The 18,778-nt window shown below is 44.4% G+C and overlaps 1 protein-coding gene across 10 annotated transcripts in view; it reads left to right on the top strand.

Moving 5' to 3' along the window:
• The window catches only part of LOC111567537 (nuclear factor 1 B-type), a 66,299-nt gene that overhangs the window by 26,891 nt on the left and 20,630 nt on the right, over positions 1–18,778 (top strand). For 9 of the 10 annotated variants that reach the window (XM_035947476.2, XM_035947477.2, XM_035947474.2 and 6 more), the window contains exons 3-5: positions 12,531–12,587; positions 14,493–14,561; positions 17,782–17,902. In XM_035947476.2, the coding sequence (XP_035803369.1) occupies positions 12,531–12,587; positions 14,493–14,561; positions 17,782–17,902 (247 nt within the window). The remainder of the gene's footprint in view (positions 1–12,530; positions 12,588–14,492; positions 14,562–17,781; positions 17,903–18,778) is intronic. The other variant, XM_055007522.1, reaches the window with a different exon arrangement.

The following is an 18,778-nucleotide window of genomic DNA, read 5'->3' as shown; positions in this document are numbered from 1 at the left end:
GAGTCTGTGGCAGTCCTACGGGTAGGCTGTTCCAGGTAAGCCCTGCCAAGTTCAAGTGGCTTGGACCAAGCCCGGCACCGCAAACGGGAAGTATTTCTGCAGGGCTGCCAACCTTACGAGAGCTGTGACTGCAGTGAGCCTGTTGTGCCGTCAGTGTCAGAAAAGAGATAGTGTTTTCTACATGCACATGCACATTCAAGCAGGCCCTTAGGAGAAAAAAAAACTTTGGCAAGGATGGATGTATATATGGAGATGCTTGCCAGGAGGGGGATTACAGAGTCTGCTCCAATGGTGGCCCTTTGATATTCCTTCCAGTTCCCATGATGCAACATTGTGGCTACTGTCAGGAAAATTTTTTATGACCTTTAAACAGATTCCACAACAAATTCAGTGCAATTGCATCTTAATTCTTAAATATGTTCAAGTTTAACATTTGCATTTTGCAACAAGGAAATACAGATTTAGGATGTGTTCATGTGTCGCTACATTAAAATGTGATGCATGGTGTGTATTCTGTATGGATGGTTGTTTTAAAGGACTTGGAAGCTTGGAGGACTTGAAAACACATTGAGAAAAACCTTACCAGTGTGTATGACAACAGGTTTATGTGAGGGAAAATGGGAAATCATTGTGACCGTGTCCCCTTTATATTTTTGCGCAGCTCGCATGACCAGTTTTGATGAACGAGAGACTTAAATGCAAACATGCTTCACTTTTGTGGGAGTTTGTTGCTCACAGCTCAGAGATGACCTTGCTAGAAATATGAAACATAAACAGAACAGCCCTGCTTGCCATGTTCGCCTTCCTGAGCCAAACCAGGGCAGAACAGGAACTACCTCTCTCTTTATCCTAATGCAGCATTTGCCCCAACCCTGATTGCCCTCTCACCCACCCCTCATCTCAGCAAGCGAACTTTTGGCATCTCAGATAAAGTGAAAACAACATGCTTGGATGAGTGGAAAGCAAGGGTTGTGGGAGCTGGCTGCAAGGCGAGTGTAAAGGCCCCCGTGGTGTGGCCCTGAGTGGACAAATCCTAGCAGGCTGAGGAAGTGGAGGAAGGAGTGCTGGGAGGGTTATATGGGTTGGTGGGAGGCGTGCAGGCGGGCGGGTTACAGAGAAAAGCGGCAAAAGGGGAATTCCTGTTCCTGAACTGAAAAGTGATGGAAAAAGTGACTGCTCGATCTCGCTCATGCCGTTCCATGTCAAAACAGCCGAGTGCTGCCGTCATCTGTGCAAATATTTCGAGAGATTATGGTTTGGGAGCCTCGTGGGAAAGGCTGAAGCAGTGAGGACAGCCGGACTTAAAACTCGCGTTAACAGAAAGCCTTCCCGTCTTAACTTTATCAGAGCAGGAATGCAAGCACAAAACCACAATATTCAAGATACCTGCAAACAATCCGAAACCTGCCAGGTGAGGCCGGATGACATACGTCTTTGTTTTGCGTATCATCCAAAAATTTTGGCAGCAACTCAGAAATAATGTCTAAACAAAGGCCTTTTACATTCTCATTCGATGTTGCTCGTCTGCTACACACCTTTAGTTCATACAGTGTGTTCACTATGACCACAGTTTACTCTGTAAATTTGATCTGGAGCTCACACAGTGATAATGATATACTCCCAAAACCCTGCAAAGCTGCTGATGTAATGTCTTCTAACCATGTGACCAAACAATGTGGCCACCTCTGTGAGTGCCATGCTTTGCTGTAGCATTGTTTATAACTCTCAAACAACAGAATCTGAAATTAATTTAGCGCCTCTCCTGTTCCCACTGTAAACTGGCGCTGTGCAGCCAAACCACATGTTGTTATTGCTGCAGTGGCAGAGGGGGCTGCCCCAGCAGGCCTTAGTAGCAGAGAACAGATTTGCTGTCTGCTTTTTTGCCAGGAATGTGGAATAGAGTTCTCTCTCTCGCGCTCTCTTCCTCTCTCTCTGGCTGCGAATATCTCGCTTAGCATACACTTAAGTGTGATTTATAAATCACACACTTGTGGTGTGGCAAAGGGAATAGTCGGTTAAACCTGAGAGATTAGATTTGCATTTTGATCTCCTGTAAGACCAAGATGTTTAATCATGATTATGTGGTGCTTTGTTGTGGTAAGTGACGGGCTGTTGAATGTATTGAGTCTCTGGATGTTTATGTTTGAATCGCGCATCTGGGACCTGCGACCGCAAAGATGGTTCGCACCTTAACTGCTGTTCGCTGGATATCTCCAGACAGTTGGAGGGTCCACGAGGAGCGAAGGAGCTCCTCTGTCTCTGGATGACTGCCAACGCTCTGACCTTGTAGCGGGCACAGAGCTGTCACTCCCTCTTGAGTTACGTGAGAATCTGTTTTATGAAGCTGTTTTATTTAAACCACTGCTCTGCATCCAACAGTGGCTCGCCAATGAGCATTTACCTGGTGCAGTGATTCCGCAAGAGCAGTAAGAGTTTTTGTGAAACCGCTCCTATAACTTCCCTTGTTGCCCTAAAAGCTTCAATCCCTGGTCTTGTGCCAGTGGAGACACCCAAACCCCACTCCCTCAACAAACCCTCTTGCCCCCGAGCCTCGATCCCCACTGATGCTTTGATTCGGGCCAGCTCTGACGGGGGCCTCTGAAAGCTCCGTCTCCAGGCTCATTAACAGGAAAGGAGGGGTTTTACTGGCCATGCGGCATGCAGCCGGCTTTTAAACCACCAACAAGCTCCTGAGTCGGCCTGCTGCATCTGAACAGCTTACGCTGTAAAGAGTTAAAACATCTTTCCATCATTACTGCACTATTTGGAGCAAGGAGTTCAAAAAGGTGTGGGCAAGTTTAGACCTACGGCTGGATGTGATCAAAGAATAAGCAAACATGGTTACATATCTAACCTGGCATTCAGTTCCAGTTTTTGGCACTCGGCAGATTTTGGTCGTTGAGGTTTGATACCCAGCTCCTTCCCCATGATGCATGTCTGACTAATAGATCAGGAGAAATGATGATGCAGCAGCACAGTAGCCTGGATAGTAAAGAAGAAAGCACCATTTGCACCTGCCGCTTCATTCCCTACTGGAGTTGTAATGGCAAAAATAAACTGGCTCGACATCTGTTGGCAATGTCAGTAGTCTGTTTTTATGCTTGTAATGACACATTAAACTCTGTGGTTGATTCTCCCCCCCCCTTCCACCCTATGTCCCGTTCCAGGGAAGCAGTGCCAGCAAAATCGTCTGAATGAGTGCACGCTTTGTTTTCTTTGTCTGTTTTGGGCCAAGATCTGGTCTTAGATGTGGTGGCATTCTATGATCGGATAATTCCTTCCACGTCACCACCTTAAGGTGTGTGTGTGTGTGCGTGTGTGTTTGTGTGCGTTTTTCTGCTGCTCGCTTGGCAGAGCTCTGGGAGTGCAAACAGTGGCAATGGGTGGCAGGGATCCTCGGTGGCCTCTCGCCCAGCTGGAGGAGAGCCATTTTGCCCTGTGAGGGAGCACCCAGTCGCCCTGGCGTGGCCTGCAGCTCTCGCCAGTGGGAAGTCCTCTTGGCTGAGGCCTGACGCCGTCGTAAGCGCTGACAATCACTGACACATCACTGGCAGAGTCTGAACAGACACAGAACATTACACAGGCCTGAGTGGAAATTAAGTGACTTTGCCTGTGAAATTGTAATGCAAAGAAAAAGGAATTTCCAAACTGAAAACTGTTAACACCCTAAAATAAGACTTGTTTTTTGGCTTGTACTGCGGCTCTCGCTTTCATATTTGCACAAGATCGTAAATATTTTCAGATGAATCACTTTTGAATTCAAAGTAGTCATACAGATTGGTTTTCATTGGGATTTCCAGTCGAAAACAATTGCATTTTGCATGCATGTTTGCTTCCTGGATAAGGCTGTCAGGGTTTGGTGGTTGGTGTGAGATAAAAATGTAGGTAGCATTGCTTTTCCCTGACTGCGCTTTCTTATCAGAGCAGACCAGAGCAGCATCAAATGCATAAATAAAACAACATGTTGTGAACTGATTCGGTCTAACTCTGCCAGCTGCAAGTTACAAATCCGGGAGCGTTTTTCACAAGTTTCTCAAAAAGGTGCGTTTGAAAAGCAGAGTGCAGTATTTCTTTACTCTGGATGTGTGTGTGTATAAGTTGAAAGGAAGTTGGTGGCTCGAACCAGTTAAGCCTCGTTAGTATCACAACCAGGCTGTCCCTGAACTATGATCTGTGGGCCAACTTGTCTCTCTTGGGAGAGTGGGGAATTTCCCAGACCCCTAAACACCCCCACCATCTCTCATTCCCTCTGTCCCTCCTCCCTCCGGACCAGTCGAGACGTGCAGGTTTGAACCCTCTCTCTGTATTTCTGGCCTCCAATGCCCATTGCCACTCAAGCAGCAGGGGTCCGGTGCATTTGTCTCATAATTATCCGACTGGATAGGGGGGTTCTGAAGATGAAAGAGGCGAATCACAGAGCTCCTCTGTCAAAGGTCTGTCTGCCCGACTGGGGGGTTTTGGATCTATCTCCCTTGTCCTCTCTCTTTCGCGGCACCCCACCCCACCACCTCTACTCCATCACACACACACACAGCCTTACTTTTCCTCAAGAGCTGCCTCCACAGAGCATAATCGCCAACAGTGAACGCTCGTGCACGGCTCCCCCTTCTACCAGCCACCCCACTGATTCATTCACAACTACAAAACTGCAGAAATACCCCCCACCCTCACATCCTGAAAGACTTCAGACTCTCTCCTTTTTTTTGTACCCCCCCACCTCACAAGCTCCGCCCGCCAACCATCAGCTAGCCGCCTACCTCACCCATTTGCCCCCCCCCGCTCTCTCCCCCATCCGCCTCCTCTTTTCTCCTCTCCACTCTTCCCACCACCACCTTTCTCCTTCTTCTCCTCTTAACTACTGGCTAGGAGTTAATGGACTGTTTTGGCTAGTCTCCAGACGGTGAGTGTCACCTCATTAGCCTATAGCGGCTCGCTCCCAGACTGCTCCTTGTGTGTTTGTGTGGTGTGTGTGTGTGTGTGTGTGTGTGTGTGTGTGTGTGTGTGTGTGTGTGTAGGAGGAGGACTATAACAGTGGAATGTCATTGGTCTGTCCCCCCCCCCAACCGTCCCACCACACTCCCCTCACTCTCTCCCCTTCCCACCACTACAATGAATGAGAAAACACGCATGCATAATTAAATCTATAGTCTCGTCCTCACTCCACCCTCCCTTCCCTCCTTCCTCCACAGACGTGCATTAAAAAAAAAAAAAAAAAGAAAACGCTCCTGCTTGGAAGTTTGCCACCGTTGGGGAAAAAAAGCAGTGTCTTCGAACCAGAGAGATGTGGCCAACCTTGCACCCTCGTATGGACCTATTCTTTCTTACCCCAGCCCGCCGAATGGCAGGGTGGCAACAGCGGGCGAATGTAAATGCCACCCGGTCCTGCCAGTCAATTACACCGCAACAAAGCTAATTGTTTGTTTGGTGCATACCAAAAAGATGCGAGGTTGGCCATTGATGGGCCCTATTGTTTCAACACAGATGCAAAGTTCTTTTTTCTCACAACCTAGACCTGACGCTGATTAAACTCGTGAATGATGAGACCCCACTTTTGGAAAATCAACTAATCCGTGTTGTATAAGTGTAAACAATTTTCAGCCCTCATCTGATTATTTTTTTCACTATCAGTGAATCTGTTGATTATTTTCCGACTAATAGATTATTTAGTTTATGCAATATCAGATAATAGCCCAAAATGCCGATCTGAACGCCTTCAGATTGCTTGTTTTGACTTATCAGCAGTCCTAAATTCAAATATATTCAATTTACAAAGATTAAAAAGAAAGAAAAGTTGCAAATCCTCATATTTCAGAAGCTGAAGCCATAAAGTCTTGGGAATTGTTGCATAATTAAATACTTACATGACTAATAAGATGCCAAAACTTGATTTTCTGTTGATGCACTGCTAAATTGTTTCAGCACAAATAATTTTCATAATCAAACATGAATAAAACCCGTGGTAGAAATGGACCGGGTCAGGTGTCGCGAGAGAGATAAAAAAGTTTGTCAGCAAGCTGTGAGGACAGTGACAGGAATAGTAGGAACAACAAGGCAAAAAATAGAGAGAAAATATTAAAGGAGTGTAATAAAAAGCAAAAGGAAAGGGCATATTGTGAGAAAGGTGCAAACAAGAGAGCAGGAAGAAGTGGAAACATTAAGTGGGGCGCAGTGTGCTGACTGGAGACTAGCCTGCTCATTTTTCATTGGACAGATGAGCCACTGTGTCGTGTGGTGTTGTGTAGTTTGTCTGCAGCCGGGTCGCTGACTGGATTGCACAGATCAGCTCGCCGCGGGATGCTCGCCTCTATTTGTGCACATGTGTGTGCACATTTAGCGTGTGTTTGAGCAAACGTAGCACGACTGCATGAATGGAAGCAGCTTTGGAGTGTTTTCGCTTCCGTTTTTGCACTGTAAATGCATGTGATGTGCGCATCTGTACAGAGGTGGGTAAACATTATTTCACAAATTAAAAGGTGGGGAAGTTGAATTTAGATGGATTAACCCTCATCTGCATCCTTAGTTTTGTCGCTGTGTATCCTTTTGTGCTTGCCAGGTTCTTCCTTCTCCTCTCCGGGGCCGGTGTGGCTAATGATCCGTCAGGCCATTCAGTCCCTTGTTCAAGGCCCACTCGCTGCTGAATGCGCTCCCTCCCCGTCCACACTGTTTGGTGACCTCAATGAGGAGCCTGTTGTCCTCCCGGCTCAGTTAAAATGTTCTTCTCTTTTCACTGCCGTGAGAGTTTACGGAGGAGAAGGCACAGAGACTCGGCGAAGAGAAAAAGGGCCCGCTCTTCACCGACATTAGTATGCAACGATTAGAAACAAACACACACAGATGAGTCGCACACACACACACACACAAACCGAGGCAGCTATGAGCGTGCTCTTGTCGGGAGATTCAGGCGGACTCTGAGAGATACAAGTGAGCTGGGTCACACACAATCGACTGCACACTGTATGGCTTCTCATTGTTCTTGTCTGGGCTGGGATCCCACTTGATTCCATAAGTCTCAAAACCCTGACAGACCTACTGTGTGTGTGTGTGTGTGTGTGTGTGTGTGTGTGTGTGTGTGTGTGTGTGTGTGTGTGTGTGTGTGTGTGTGTGTGTGTGTGTGTCTCCCCTCCTGCTCTATTGAACAAGTCTGTGGTGTCTGTCTTAGAGAAAAGAAGGCAACATTTCATTGTTCTCACAGACGTTTCAACTTTGCCCCTCTCACTTTCTCTCTGCTTTTCTGTCTCATTTGTCTGAGTGTGTGTGTGTGTGTGTGTGTGTGTGTGTGTGTGTGTGTGTGTGCATGTCTGTGTGTGTTTGTGTGTAACTCATCCTACTGTACCTGCATTCCCCGTCAGTGGCAGTCATTTGATATTGCAGCTATCCGGATTACCAGGTGCTCCTTTAGGCCAATAAGAAATACTCCCCTTGTTCCAATTATGAGATAATCATTACAGTGTCACACAGTGTAAAGCCACCACTGGGGCGACATAGTCATAGTTTGTCAAAGGAATACAGTACTATCTATTTGTGTCTATGCACAGGTATCATTGATAATAAACCCAACAGTGAAGCTCAGAGGAGATGCAGCTTTCTATGCTATACCGGGACGCTTTCCTGCAGTTGTTTTTTTTGATTTACTGCTTAGTCAAAGCTCATCGTCCTTGTGAGACAATGCCACCCCAAGATGGCGATTCCATTTGGCGCAGCATTTGTCTTCCCGGCGTCAATATCACTCTCCGTTCAGCCAGGTCAGGTGCCAGCTCTTTGCAGAATGCCATGCATGAGTCCTGCTGGGGGGGCCGAGATGCCAGAATTTGGTATATGTGTGTGTGTGTGTGTGTGTGTGTGTGTGTGTGTGTGTGTGTGTGCAGGGAGGGGTTGGCGGTGGGGGGCATCGCCAGTTGGCAGGCTGGCACACAAAGGCTGGCACGATAAGATCCTCCCTCTTCTGCGGGCAGATTTTCTCGCCCATATCTTTTGTTTGGCTTGTTTGGGTTGCGGCTCATCCCGATAAAGGCCACTTTGTTTAGACAACAAAGCGTGAGGGAGGGAGAGAAGAGAGAGATAGAGAGACAAAGAGATAGAATGAGAGTGAAGCGGGGGGGCATTAAAAAAAAGGCGGCAATGTGGCGATGTTGGGGGGGAGTGCACCAACACAGATGGAAACATTAAAAGAAAAAGAGAGAAAAGTGTCCAAAAAAAGGAGATACGAGAAGAAAATTTGCGCACCGGATAAGACAATATTGTCACAGATACACGTTGAATAGTAGATATACACAGAGGCAGGTATGAAAAGATACAATAGAGGACGGATACTGTTGCAGGCGCAGGGACAGCGATAGACAGATAGCGAGGGGAAGAAAGAAAGATTTGGAGAAGAGAGCAGGTTCTGCTGGTTGTTGGACGCCGGCCTGAGCAGTGTGAGGTCATCGCGAAGCTGTGGATGATAGAAACCAGGAGCAGAGGAGGACATGGGACAAAGTACACACTCACTTCGCATACCAGCACACGTACAGTCATTTATGCACACTGTCAAGACTTGCGTGACCCCACGCTGCACACACAAGCACATTTCAGGCCGTGCATTTCCAAGGAAGGACAAGTCTCCCGCACCGGAACAGGAAAGAAAAGCAGGAGGACACTGAGCAGAAAAGTCTGCTCGGCCACATCAAATATTTACTCAGGAGCAGCTGTATTGTCGAAACATTACGCATCGGAGCTGCTCCGTAATTAGGTCGATATTTTCTGCCCCTCTCCCTCTCTCTGTTTCCCTACTTCTCTGGGAGTCCACCCCTCTCCACCTCTCCTCCACACTCCCCTCCCCTCGCCTCCCCAGGCTGCTGAAATGCGTCTTGGCTCGGGACCCATGCCTCTGGCAGCCAGAGTGCTATACATGTGCACAGAACCCCGCTCGGCATAAAATGGCTGCCAGACAGGCTTCTCCTCCTGAAATGTCGACAGCGGTATGCATCTGCAGGGCGTGCATGTTGCGCATGCACAGTTTTTTTGTGAAGGATATCTGTACGTGTCTGCAAGTGTTTGCGGGCTAGAAACGTGCACCGCAGTTGTCAAAAAAAAAAGAAAGTTTCCCAAACTATGTGGCTAATTTAATCCACACTGTGTGTGTATGTGCATGTGTGTTCTGCAATTTAGTGGGAACAGAATGGGTATCATGCCAAAAATGAAGAGGGTGGGTTAGGGAGAGTGTGTGTGAGTGTTTTAGTGATTATAAAATCCAGGCGAGTAACACACTTGGGCGTAGAGAAACCTCACAAGCACTGAGAAACTTTCTTTCCGAGCCAGAATTCTGTTGCCATTACCCCTAATTGCCCTAATTGTTACAGTGGTATGATAAGTATCCCACCGGACAAGAAGGTGTAAGAACTCGTGGACACATCCAAAATACCCACAAGCCCCTCTGCTGCTTTTTCCCCTTGCTTTTTTTTGCTGAGTAACAGTGGATAATCTGATTCATACGTGGTACTGTGTTTTCACTTCCTTCATGAACCAGTTTGTTTATTTAAACAAGTGGCAGGGACGGAGGGTGCCAAGAAATGTTGTTTTTGGAAAAGGGCCGTGTGTGTATGTGTGTTTATGTGAGTGTGTATGTGTGAGGCCGTGTGTGTGGTGTCTGGCCCTGTGATCAAGCCCTGCCAAGCTCCCAGGGCAAAGCCGAGCCTCCTCGGCCGCAACTGTTTATTTACAGGTTACACTACTGTTTATTTGAAGACTATCAGATTGGCCGGGCTTTTGCACAGGACACCTTTCAGATACAGATAGCGGGCCTCAGGCTCCTAATATCCAACGTCTGGAAATCCTTTTGAAAAATTAAAGACAAATTAAACACACTTCAATCCAGAAATGTGTTATTTTACTTGCACGATTTGAAATAGATGCTTTATTTAAATACCTGTTGAATTTCAAAATTGAGCTTCAAGATTTTTTATTTTGCCATTTCAACATATTTAACAGGACTACATAAAACTAGTGAGCAATAGATAAAACAAACTAATGCACAGGCTTCCAAATGTGCAAACACAGTGCTAAATAATATAATCACTCTGAAAAAGAAGGAGCACGAAGCTGCCCTTCTTGGGTCAAAGGTAAAATGTAATGCAATTGGGGAGGTGTTTCCAGCTCCGGTGCAGGCCTGGCAGATGTGCCATATGCTTGTATCCCACCTTGAGTCATCCAGGTGGTCTCTCCTGGTGCTACAGTGGGGCCTCATGCTGGAAGATGCTGCCTGGGATCTCTAATTGCCACGACCATCTGCTCTTTTTGTTATGGTTGCCTGTTCAGCTCTCGAAGAAGGAGAAAGAAAAAAACACACACACACGCAAGCAAAAACACAAAAACTCTGATCTGATCTAACTGAACTGGAGCACCTCTCCCACCTCCTCGCCGCTCTTTTTCCTCCTAATATTTCAGCGTTCACCTCCTCCTCCGTGCTCTTTTCTCTGCTCCGGCCTGTTTCTTTCCCTCTCAGCGGTTCTCGGGGAGTATAAGCACAGAGTTGGCAGTTGTAACTAGACTGATGGATGACTCTGAAAGTGGAAAGGGTGGGTGGGGGGGGGGAGAGAGAAGACAGGGAGACAAGAAGGCCACTGAGCTCCCAGCAATCACTTCATGGACATGTGCTGCGGCAAATCCACACAAACCTCCACTTGCCCACAAAAGCTTCTTTACAGACTACATGTGTACATGTTGGGGGAACCTAACGGGACTCGCTGTTTATTGGTGCAAGCCAAAGGAAACTATTTGGCTGACGTCAGACAATGACATGTTCACTGTACAAGTGCACAACGTACGATGTAATGCAGATTTTCATCGTGAAGAAACCCAATCTTCAAGTAATTTTCATAATTTAGTGAGGAACAATCCCTCTCTGTTTCTAGCTTCTCAACTCTAAACAATTACTGTTTTTTCTGTTTCATGTCATTGGAATTAGATTTTTTTTAACTGCTGAACAAGCAAAAGAACCTATTTGAAGATGTCATTTTTGGCTGATTAATTAGCAATGAATATTATTTTTACAAGAACATATTCAAGAGGACTATTTGACGAGAAAGCGCAAGTGAGGCTTGTGTTTTTATATTTTTAGGAAGCATAGCAGAGGTATATTGTACGGCCATAACTGCCATGCTGCTCATACGTTTTTAGGGCTAAGCTTTCTGAAAAAGAGGGGTTTTTTTTTCTGCTTAACGTATGGTCCTTCTCCCTCCCTACTTTGTCATTGTTGAGCTTCAGCCAAGAACATTCTGTTTTTGCAGTGCTGTTTAATAGTCAAATTTAGGAGTGGGGGAACGAGAGAGAGAGAGCGACACAGAGAGAGAACAAGAACGGAATAAATCTTTCAACTTTTTTCTTCCTTCTCTTCCACCCCCCTCGCTTTCCTTCTCTCCATTGCCTCTGTAACGCAGCTCATGAGAGCTGCGGCAGGAAAAGGGGTGTTGTTGCAAAGCGAGGGTATCTGAGTTCACGTCTCTAGCGTCTTCTGTCTCATGCTAAAGCTCTCTCGTGTTAAAGGTGTAGATAATAATCTCCCTGCTGGTTCTCATTGCACCCTCCATGTCTCATGGCATGTGTGGGCTCGGGCCAGTTTGAATCATTATCGGGGTCTGCTTAGATGCTGCCGTTAACTGTTTGGCGCGGCAGCAGTTCAGCGGTGCTCCATGTAGTAGGAGTTTGTGAGCTTGAGTCACTATTTTTTTTTTTTATTTCCAACATGCTCACAAAAACACTGTATGCACTGACTGAAATCTGACATTTTTTTTTTATGCCATTAGCTTCACGTTTCATAACTTTGGTGCTGCATGATGTAAAAGCAGTAAAGGCCCCAAATGCCTGCCAATGATCAACCTGGAACTACTGAAGAATGATACATTCCCCTCCCAGTGAGGCTTCCAGGTAAAAGACGTCAGTGCGGGATGCCTCATACCATAGCCTGCGCACCATAGCCGGTGGAAAGAATTCCACTCATGTTTCCTCGTGTTTCTCCGCCCCTCCTGTCCTCTCACAGTGTTTTGTTCTGTGCTTGTACCTTGCACAGCAGGACCGAACACTTTCTGTAACCCCCCAGCACTCCTCCAGACACTTTGAAAAATTACCAAGAGGTCTGCTGGTGAAAACTTTTAGGTTATCCTGTGTCAGACGCAGAGCTTTTTCTTCAGTTTGCCCTCCCATTAATGATCCCACTGTTCAAACAAAACTGTCTTGTTTAATGTACAGTGGGTACGCTCCTCTTGACGAGTAGATAAGGGAAAAACCTTTAAGCTCCCAGGAAGAAAATATCGGAGTCTTCTTTTTTGACAGAAGTTTGGTCTTCATTTTGAGTTTAAAAGAGAGTTTGTGGTGAACCAAAGTTATAGGACAAGCTGCAAATAAAAGTGCTAATGAATACATTTTTACGTTACAGAATACATGTTCATTGTTCGTCATTGCTGGCAATAATTAATGCTGACAGAAAACTGTTACAGTAAGATGTTGTTGTCTTCTTTCTATATTAACCCCCCACCCTTTTCTCTGTGTGTTTGCAGACTCGCAGCAGTCAGGAAGTCCAAGTAACAATGAGCCAGGCAAGAACCCTCTTCCAGGTATGTGCAGTACCAGTCATCCTCCCTCCTGTCATCACTCTATTGTTTGTCTGCAGCTTGCCACTGTACAGCGGCTTATGTACATTATAACCTGCCTAGTTTGTAAAGTCTTGTGAACTCTGTGACTTATAGGCAAAATAGCAAAGCCTTTACTCCAACTGTATGTGCATACAATGAGCTACTAAGTATATAAATATATAATGTCATTGATTAAACTCCACTTTGATTAAAAACTAGTTGATGTAAACTGACATATTTGGTGAAATTATATAAAATTAAAACTATCTGAGGTCATAGCTTTTAACTTTACTTGGACTAAGGATGAATAAATTTTGATTAAATGTTTAAAGTTGTATTGTCATCACTCCAGTGACAATATTAAATACTGTCAAAAAAAAATTTAAAAACACAGACTCTCAAGATCCGGAGTGAAAATGTTACAGCAGATTGCGCTTTTGGCTGGTAGCTGAGTGCGTCAAGGTGAGCCAGCAAAGCCGAGCCGTAGAGAATATTCTTTGACAGTGCTGTTGTTCCCCTGGACTGACCTGCACTGTGTCGTCACAATGTTGGAATGAAAATAGTTTGAGAAGTATAATTAGTTTTCTACCTCAAGAGCAGGTTCTGCTGATAGCAGTGCCAAGGAAAACATGCTAGCGAGCCAATGACTCAGGCCTGGGAGGCCCTCGGCAGTGGCACAGTTTCTTGTAAAAGCCGTTGGCTCACTGGAGGCATTAAGCTTTGTAGGTGCCAATCGAGATGCCCGTCTATCTTTCTGGCACAGACCGAACGGCCTTGGCATTGAATCAAAGCAGAGCCGGAGTCATTTGGGTGTCAATAACTTGTCTGGCTGTTTTAGTTGACTGACAGCCTCTGATTAGTGTTGCTCAGTCCTGAGCAGGTCACACAGACCTCAACAAATGTACCAACACTGCAAAAAAAATACGTTAGGACTATATTTAGTCTAAAAATAGTTTTCTGGAAACAGGAGAATAAAAGATATCGGGCTGTGTTGAAACAGTCTCATTCTCCTTCCAAAGCGGTTTTCAAGCAAGTTCTAAAGCAGTTTATTTACTTTGGAAAGAACGAAGCAGTCTCATATTCTCTAAATAATCTTTAATATCACTACTACAGTAAATTACACTCTTGGACGGGTTATTTCTTGCTGTAATACGGTATCTTAACATAACAGTTTCAATATTGGCAGGTATTGAGTTTACTTTTGTTTAAAATCGTATAGGCAGCGCCTGCAGTTCAGCGTGGCCTCTTTCTGCACGTCTCTGCTTCCTCCTCATACACCTGTCCTGTCACTCTTTATCGCACTGGGCAGAATGGATTTACGCCGTGTGTTAGTTTGAATACGCAGAATGAAAAACAAATGCAGCAGCTATTTTTCACAATACACTCCTTCTCAGCTTAGCAACAAAAAATTCACAGAAATAAAAATGGTGTATGAAAAAAGGACTGCTGATCAGTTGTTAAAATTTTCTCCTACAATTTAAAAAAAAAATAAGGTGTTTAATCTGTGTGTAATGATCTATACCTGTGTATTTGTCTTTAAGCTAATGGATGACCTCATCCGTGTTTTCTTTGTCCTAAATATGAAACATTATTCTAATAAAATTGAAGAAAGGAATAGAAAGAAAAAAGATAAAATAATTGGAAGAGCACATACGCATACAAACATAATCAGTAATAAAAGAAAAATGTATCAATACTTTTTAAAATCTTATTTAACAAATACATTAAATCCAGTGTTTATGTTCATTTTACATTCAGAAAACTCCACAATATATCAGGCAGTGTGTCTGATTTTTTCCACATGCAAGCTTTTCAAATGTATTTAACTTGTGATTGCACCTACAATCATCGTTGCGTAATTTGTGTTCATGGTCCTTTCCTCTGCAGTATATTTGGAAGACAGTTTCATCAAATCAGGAGTCTTCAGTGTTGCAGAACTGGTGCGAGTGTCCAGAAGTAAGTGCACAGCTTTGATATTGTTTTAGGCCTAGTCCACATGGGTATTTTTTAAAAAGTGCATTTTTAAAAAATACCCAACTGCCAACGTCAACCTATCCCTCTGTAACTGTACATTTATATGCAGTACATGTGAAAAGTCCAGTTAGTGATGTTAGCGGCATTTTGGCCACTCTGTGTCTCCCAAGCCTTGACACACTGCAAACAGAGCTTCTGTAAATCTTCACTCTTTTTAAAAAAAAAAAAAAAAGTCCGATTTCAGTGCACTAAAACTGCGCTTAAAACAAATAGAAAAAGCTGCACTTAAAAAAAATCCTCTTCTACATGTTGATAAGGCCACGATGTGTTGCACTTAAATGCCCTTCTCACTGCCAAGTGTCCTCAGTTATTCGTTCACTTGTCACTGATTGAACCTGAACCTGCTGGTTGAAGCTAAACTAGGAGTGACATTAAGACATTAATGTACTTATGCGTGTGTTTAAGGTAGAACAGGTGCAGGTGAGGTGATGAGAGACGGGAAGCTATCAAGTCAATCACAGCCTATACATGCTCACACTGTGATAAGAGGAGGGCAAATCAGGTGATACAACTGAAAACACCTGCGTGGGTGTGCACAGACTAACATGTTTCTGTACAGATAACAGAACCTGACCCTGAGTCTTTCCCTTTGATTGCCGCATAAGATGCAGTTTTCTTCAAAATGTTAATAGTTAGTTAAATACAAAGTGCATTTATTGCAACCTGGACAGTTTGGTTTGCTGTGAAAAGAACACCTGAGTGTGCAGCTGTCTGTATGAACCTGCGTTCATCTGTACAGACATGTCTGCTCTCTGCAGAGCTGCTGACAGTTGTTCCTCCACGAGTCCTGTGATACCTGAGGGCACGTCAAGGCACAGCTTACCTTTGCTGCCTCTGAGCTGAGGCTGTAACCAGCGAACGTGCCTGCGGTGCACAAAGACTCCAGTCACCCACACAACCTGGCTTTAACAGAAACATACATATACTGTGTTGCCTGTTTGTTGCGTTGCATGCAGCCGCCGGTTAAGTCCCGTAGTCTCAGTACTGAAAACACATTGGGTAGAAAGAGGGTTAAAATAAATCAAAATTAAAAAATAAATACCTCTAAAATAGACAATAATTAACATGCAAAATTTCCTTCTAAATTTCTTGTGGTGCACCGCTGTAGCTATCAATTATTAAAATCAAAATGTCAGTTGCTGCTTTACAAATGTGAGGATTTTCAGCTTTATGTGAGAATATTTGGGTTAGACAAACAAGCAATTTTAATGTGTCAGCTTGGGCTCTGGGAAATTATGCTGAGCAGTTTTATATGCCAAAGATGAGTCAAGAAAATATTATCTATCAATATTTGAATACTGGTTATTTGCAGCCCTAAGGTGATAAGCTAACACATTCACCTACCAAAATGAAGTAATTTAATTTGTGTACAGAGGCTTTTATTTTTTTGTCATCCAAAGTCTCATTTTATTGTCAAACTTGGATAATTTAATGCTGAGCTTGTTTACTGCCTGCATACCACTTTTGATGCAAAATCATGGAGTACATTGTCTTAATTGTCTTGTACATTGTGCTCTGAAAGACAAAACTTCCTCGTTTCAGCGCTCAGAGACTGAATATCCTTTTGAAAGTCTGAGTTTTTGTTTAGCGTTTAATTTGCCCCCTGACCAGATGGCCACTACGCTGCCATGTTTGCTCTCATGTGACCGAGCCTGGTTTCACTAAAGCCGACTGAAGTTGAGCTGGAATTTTAAAAAGGTCGACGGACGCACAGGAATTGTCACTCACTCAGCCAGTCGCTCCCTGGGAAGATATCTAAGCAGCCGCTCGTCCGTCATCACGCTTCTCTCCCAACTCTCCAGGCTGTTGAGACATTCTTTGAAGTCCATCAAAGGGAGCTGCGGAGTTCAAGGCTGACTTGCAATCCAGCATTTCGACGAGGACACTCATTAATGCAACAGGAGCCTTGACTGCAAGTGTAAAAATATTTTGTCAACAGAAAGCGTGGGCATGCACGGGCAAAATGAAACTCTTGAGCTAAACTTGTGAGCACATTTTTTGCAGGACATTTTGTTTTCCCTTTATACAGTAAGATGAGATAATCTGGAGGCAGCAGCACTGTGTGGCAAATGATTGCATTCTTTTTCCTTTTTTTGTATTTTTGCAGCATCATTGTTTGATGTACAGCTTTTTTTTTTCTTTTTGGCTGAAAAGTCAAAGCCCAGATTAATAAATGAGATGATTGGCAGGGTGGCCAAGTGGCATCACAAATATTGTGGCGAGCCAAGAAGAGAGAAAGAGCGCTAAAGAGAGACCGGCACACAGAGAGATGGTTGGGGGTATCCTAAGCCATGAATGAAAAAAAAAAACAATGGTCTTGTATTGAGCGTCCTCGGGCCGGATGCATTCCTCCACAGACAGCTCGGTATGGGTAGCAGCGGGTAGGGGCCTTTGCCAGGACTGCAGTGGGCTGCCAGGGTGGAGGCTGGCGGAGGGATCGTGCCAGTGGTGAACCTCAGACCACAACAGACGGCGCCACACACTCCTTCCTCTCATCCACTCCAAACCAACCAACCGCTCGAGCTGCAGGCTGCCTCGCGGGCCTCACACTGCCGAGAGAGAGAGAAACCGAGAGGGGGAGAGGGTGAGAGAGTGAGGATGGGTGGTGAACCCCTTTTGTTCTGTAAACACCGGCCTGGCCTCCCTTGAAACAATATCCCTCACCTTGACCGCAGAAAGAGAAACAACACCTTTTCCACTATAAATCATTACGCGAGGAGACTGTTAAGTATTATACCGGACTGTGAAGAAGTGGAGAAAATGGTGACGATATCTCAGGCACGAAAAAGAACATATTTCACTGTCACTTTGTAAGGTCACATTAATACATACAACTACAAGTACTGATAGTAATTCAGGGTACGAGTGCAGCTGGAGGTTTCTTAAAAATGTTCTCTGCTGCAGCCACAGCCACTTTGGCCGACTTGCTAATCAGTGCTCAGCAGAAACGCCTGTGATGGTCAGACAGTTAACCTGCCAATAGGGAGCGCTTAATTTGATACACAATGCCTCTAAACACAAGGCGTCAATAACAGTCAGTCAAGCCATTGTGCAATTAATTGTGCGTCTCTAGATGCAGGGATAGGGAAAGACAGTACTCTCTCTGACATTGAAGTCCGTCTTTTCTCTGTGTCCTCTGCAGTGCCCATCACCCACGGTGCAGCGGTAAATTTCTCCATGGCTGACATGCCCAGCCAACCCTACTACCATGACCTGAACTCCAGCGTGGGACTGCATCGCTCCCTGTCCTCCCCTCCCGGCAGGTCAGTGGAAGTTACACCAGCAGAGCAGATTTAGTTGTGACTTTGCTATATATTAGATTATTAACAGAAATCAAGGACAGTGCATGATCTTAATCCGAGATATCGTTCTGTGTTTATGTTCAGTGAAATTTACAATTGCATTTATGTTGGTACAAATTTCTTTCAGGAACAGTGTGACATTTGAAAAAAATATGTTCAGTTGTTTTCATGCAAATCGTTAAATGATAGGAGTACTTGTCCCATAATATGTAGCTACAGTCCAGAGACTTCTAGTTTAGCTTAGCATGAAGCCTGACTGTGTGTAATGTAAAAAATGTATCTAGCAGCATCTCTAACACTTAATAATTAGCACATTATATCTTTTTGGCTTAGTCGGTACTAAACTTGTGCTAGTCTTTATGTCAAGCTAAGCTGACTCATCAAATACAAAATCATGCATTACTTTTCTGAAGAAAGTGCAATTTAAACAGTAATTTTCTAAAGAAATCAGAGCTGATTTGGAAATAGAACAAACTGCCTCACATAATTGTCGAATTAGCTTTTAATCCCCACCTTTACGATATAAAGAAAAATATATTTTAGCTCTACAATAGGAATACTTTAAGTAGTGCTCTTTGTTTTTTGTGATTAGTATGATAGGGTTTATTTTGATATTGCCTTTAGTTGTTGTTTAGTAGGAAACTTGAGTGTGTTAGTGTGATGTTTGTGAGGTTAGCAAATAGTGTAGCTTTACATACAGACATAATAGTGTTATCACTCTTCTGTAAGTCCAGCTAACAAACCACATTAGGCTATTTACCTAAATGTCAACATTTTCCTTTAGCTGAAGTTTGTCATAATGTGAGTTTATCTTTGCCAGACGGTATTGACACCGCT

The sequence above is a fragment of the Amphiprion ocellaris genome, chromosome 23 (assembly GCF_022539595.1).
Source record: "Amphiprion ocellaris isolate individual 3 ecotype Okinawa chromosome 23, ASM2253959v1, whole genome shotgun sequence".
In the NCBI taxonomy this organism is placed as follows: Eukaryota; Metazoa; Chordata; class Actinopteri; family Pomacentridae; genus Amphiprion; species Amphiprion ocellaris.
The sequence above is the reverse complement of the archived record's forward strand: the minus strand, read 5'-3'. Positions and strand labels throughout refer to the sequence as shown.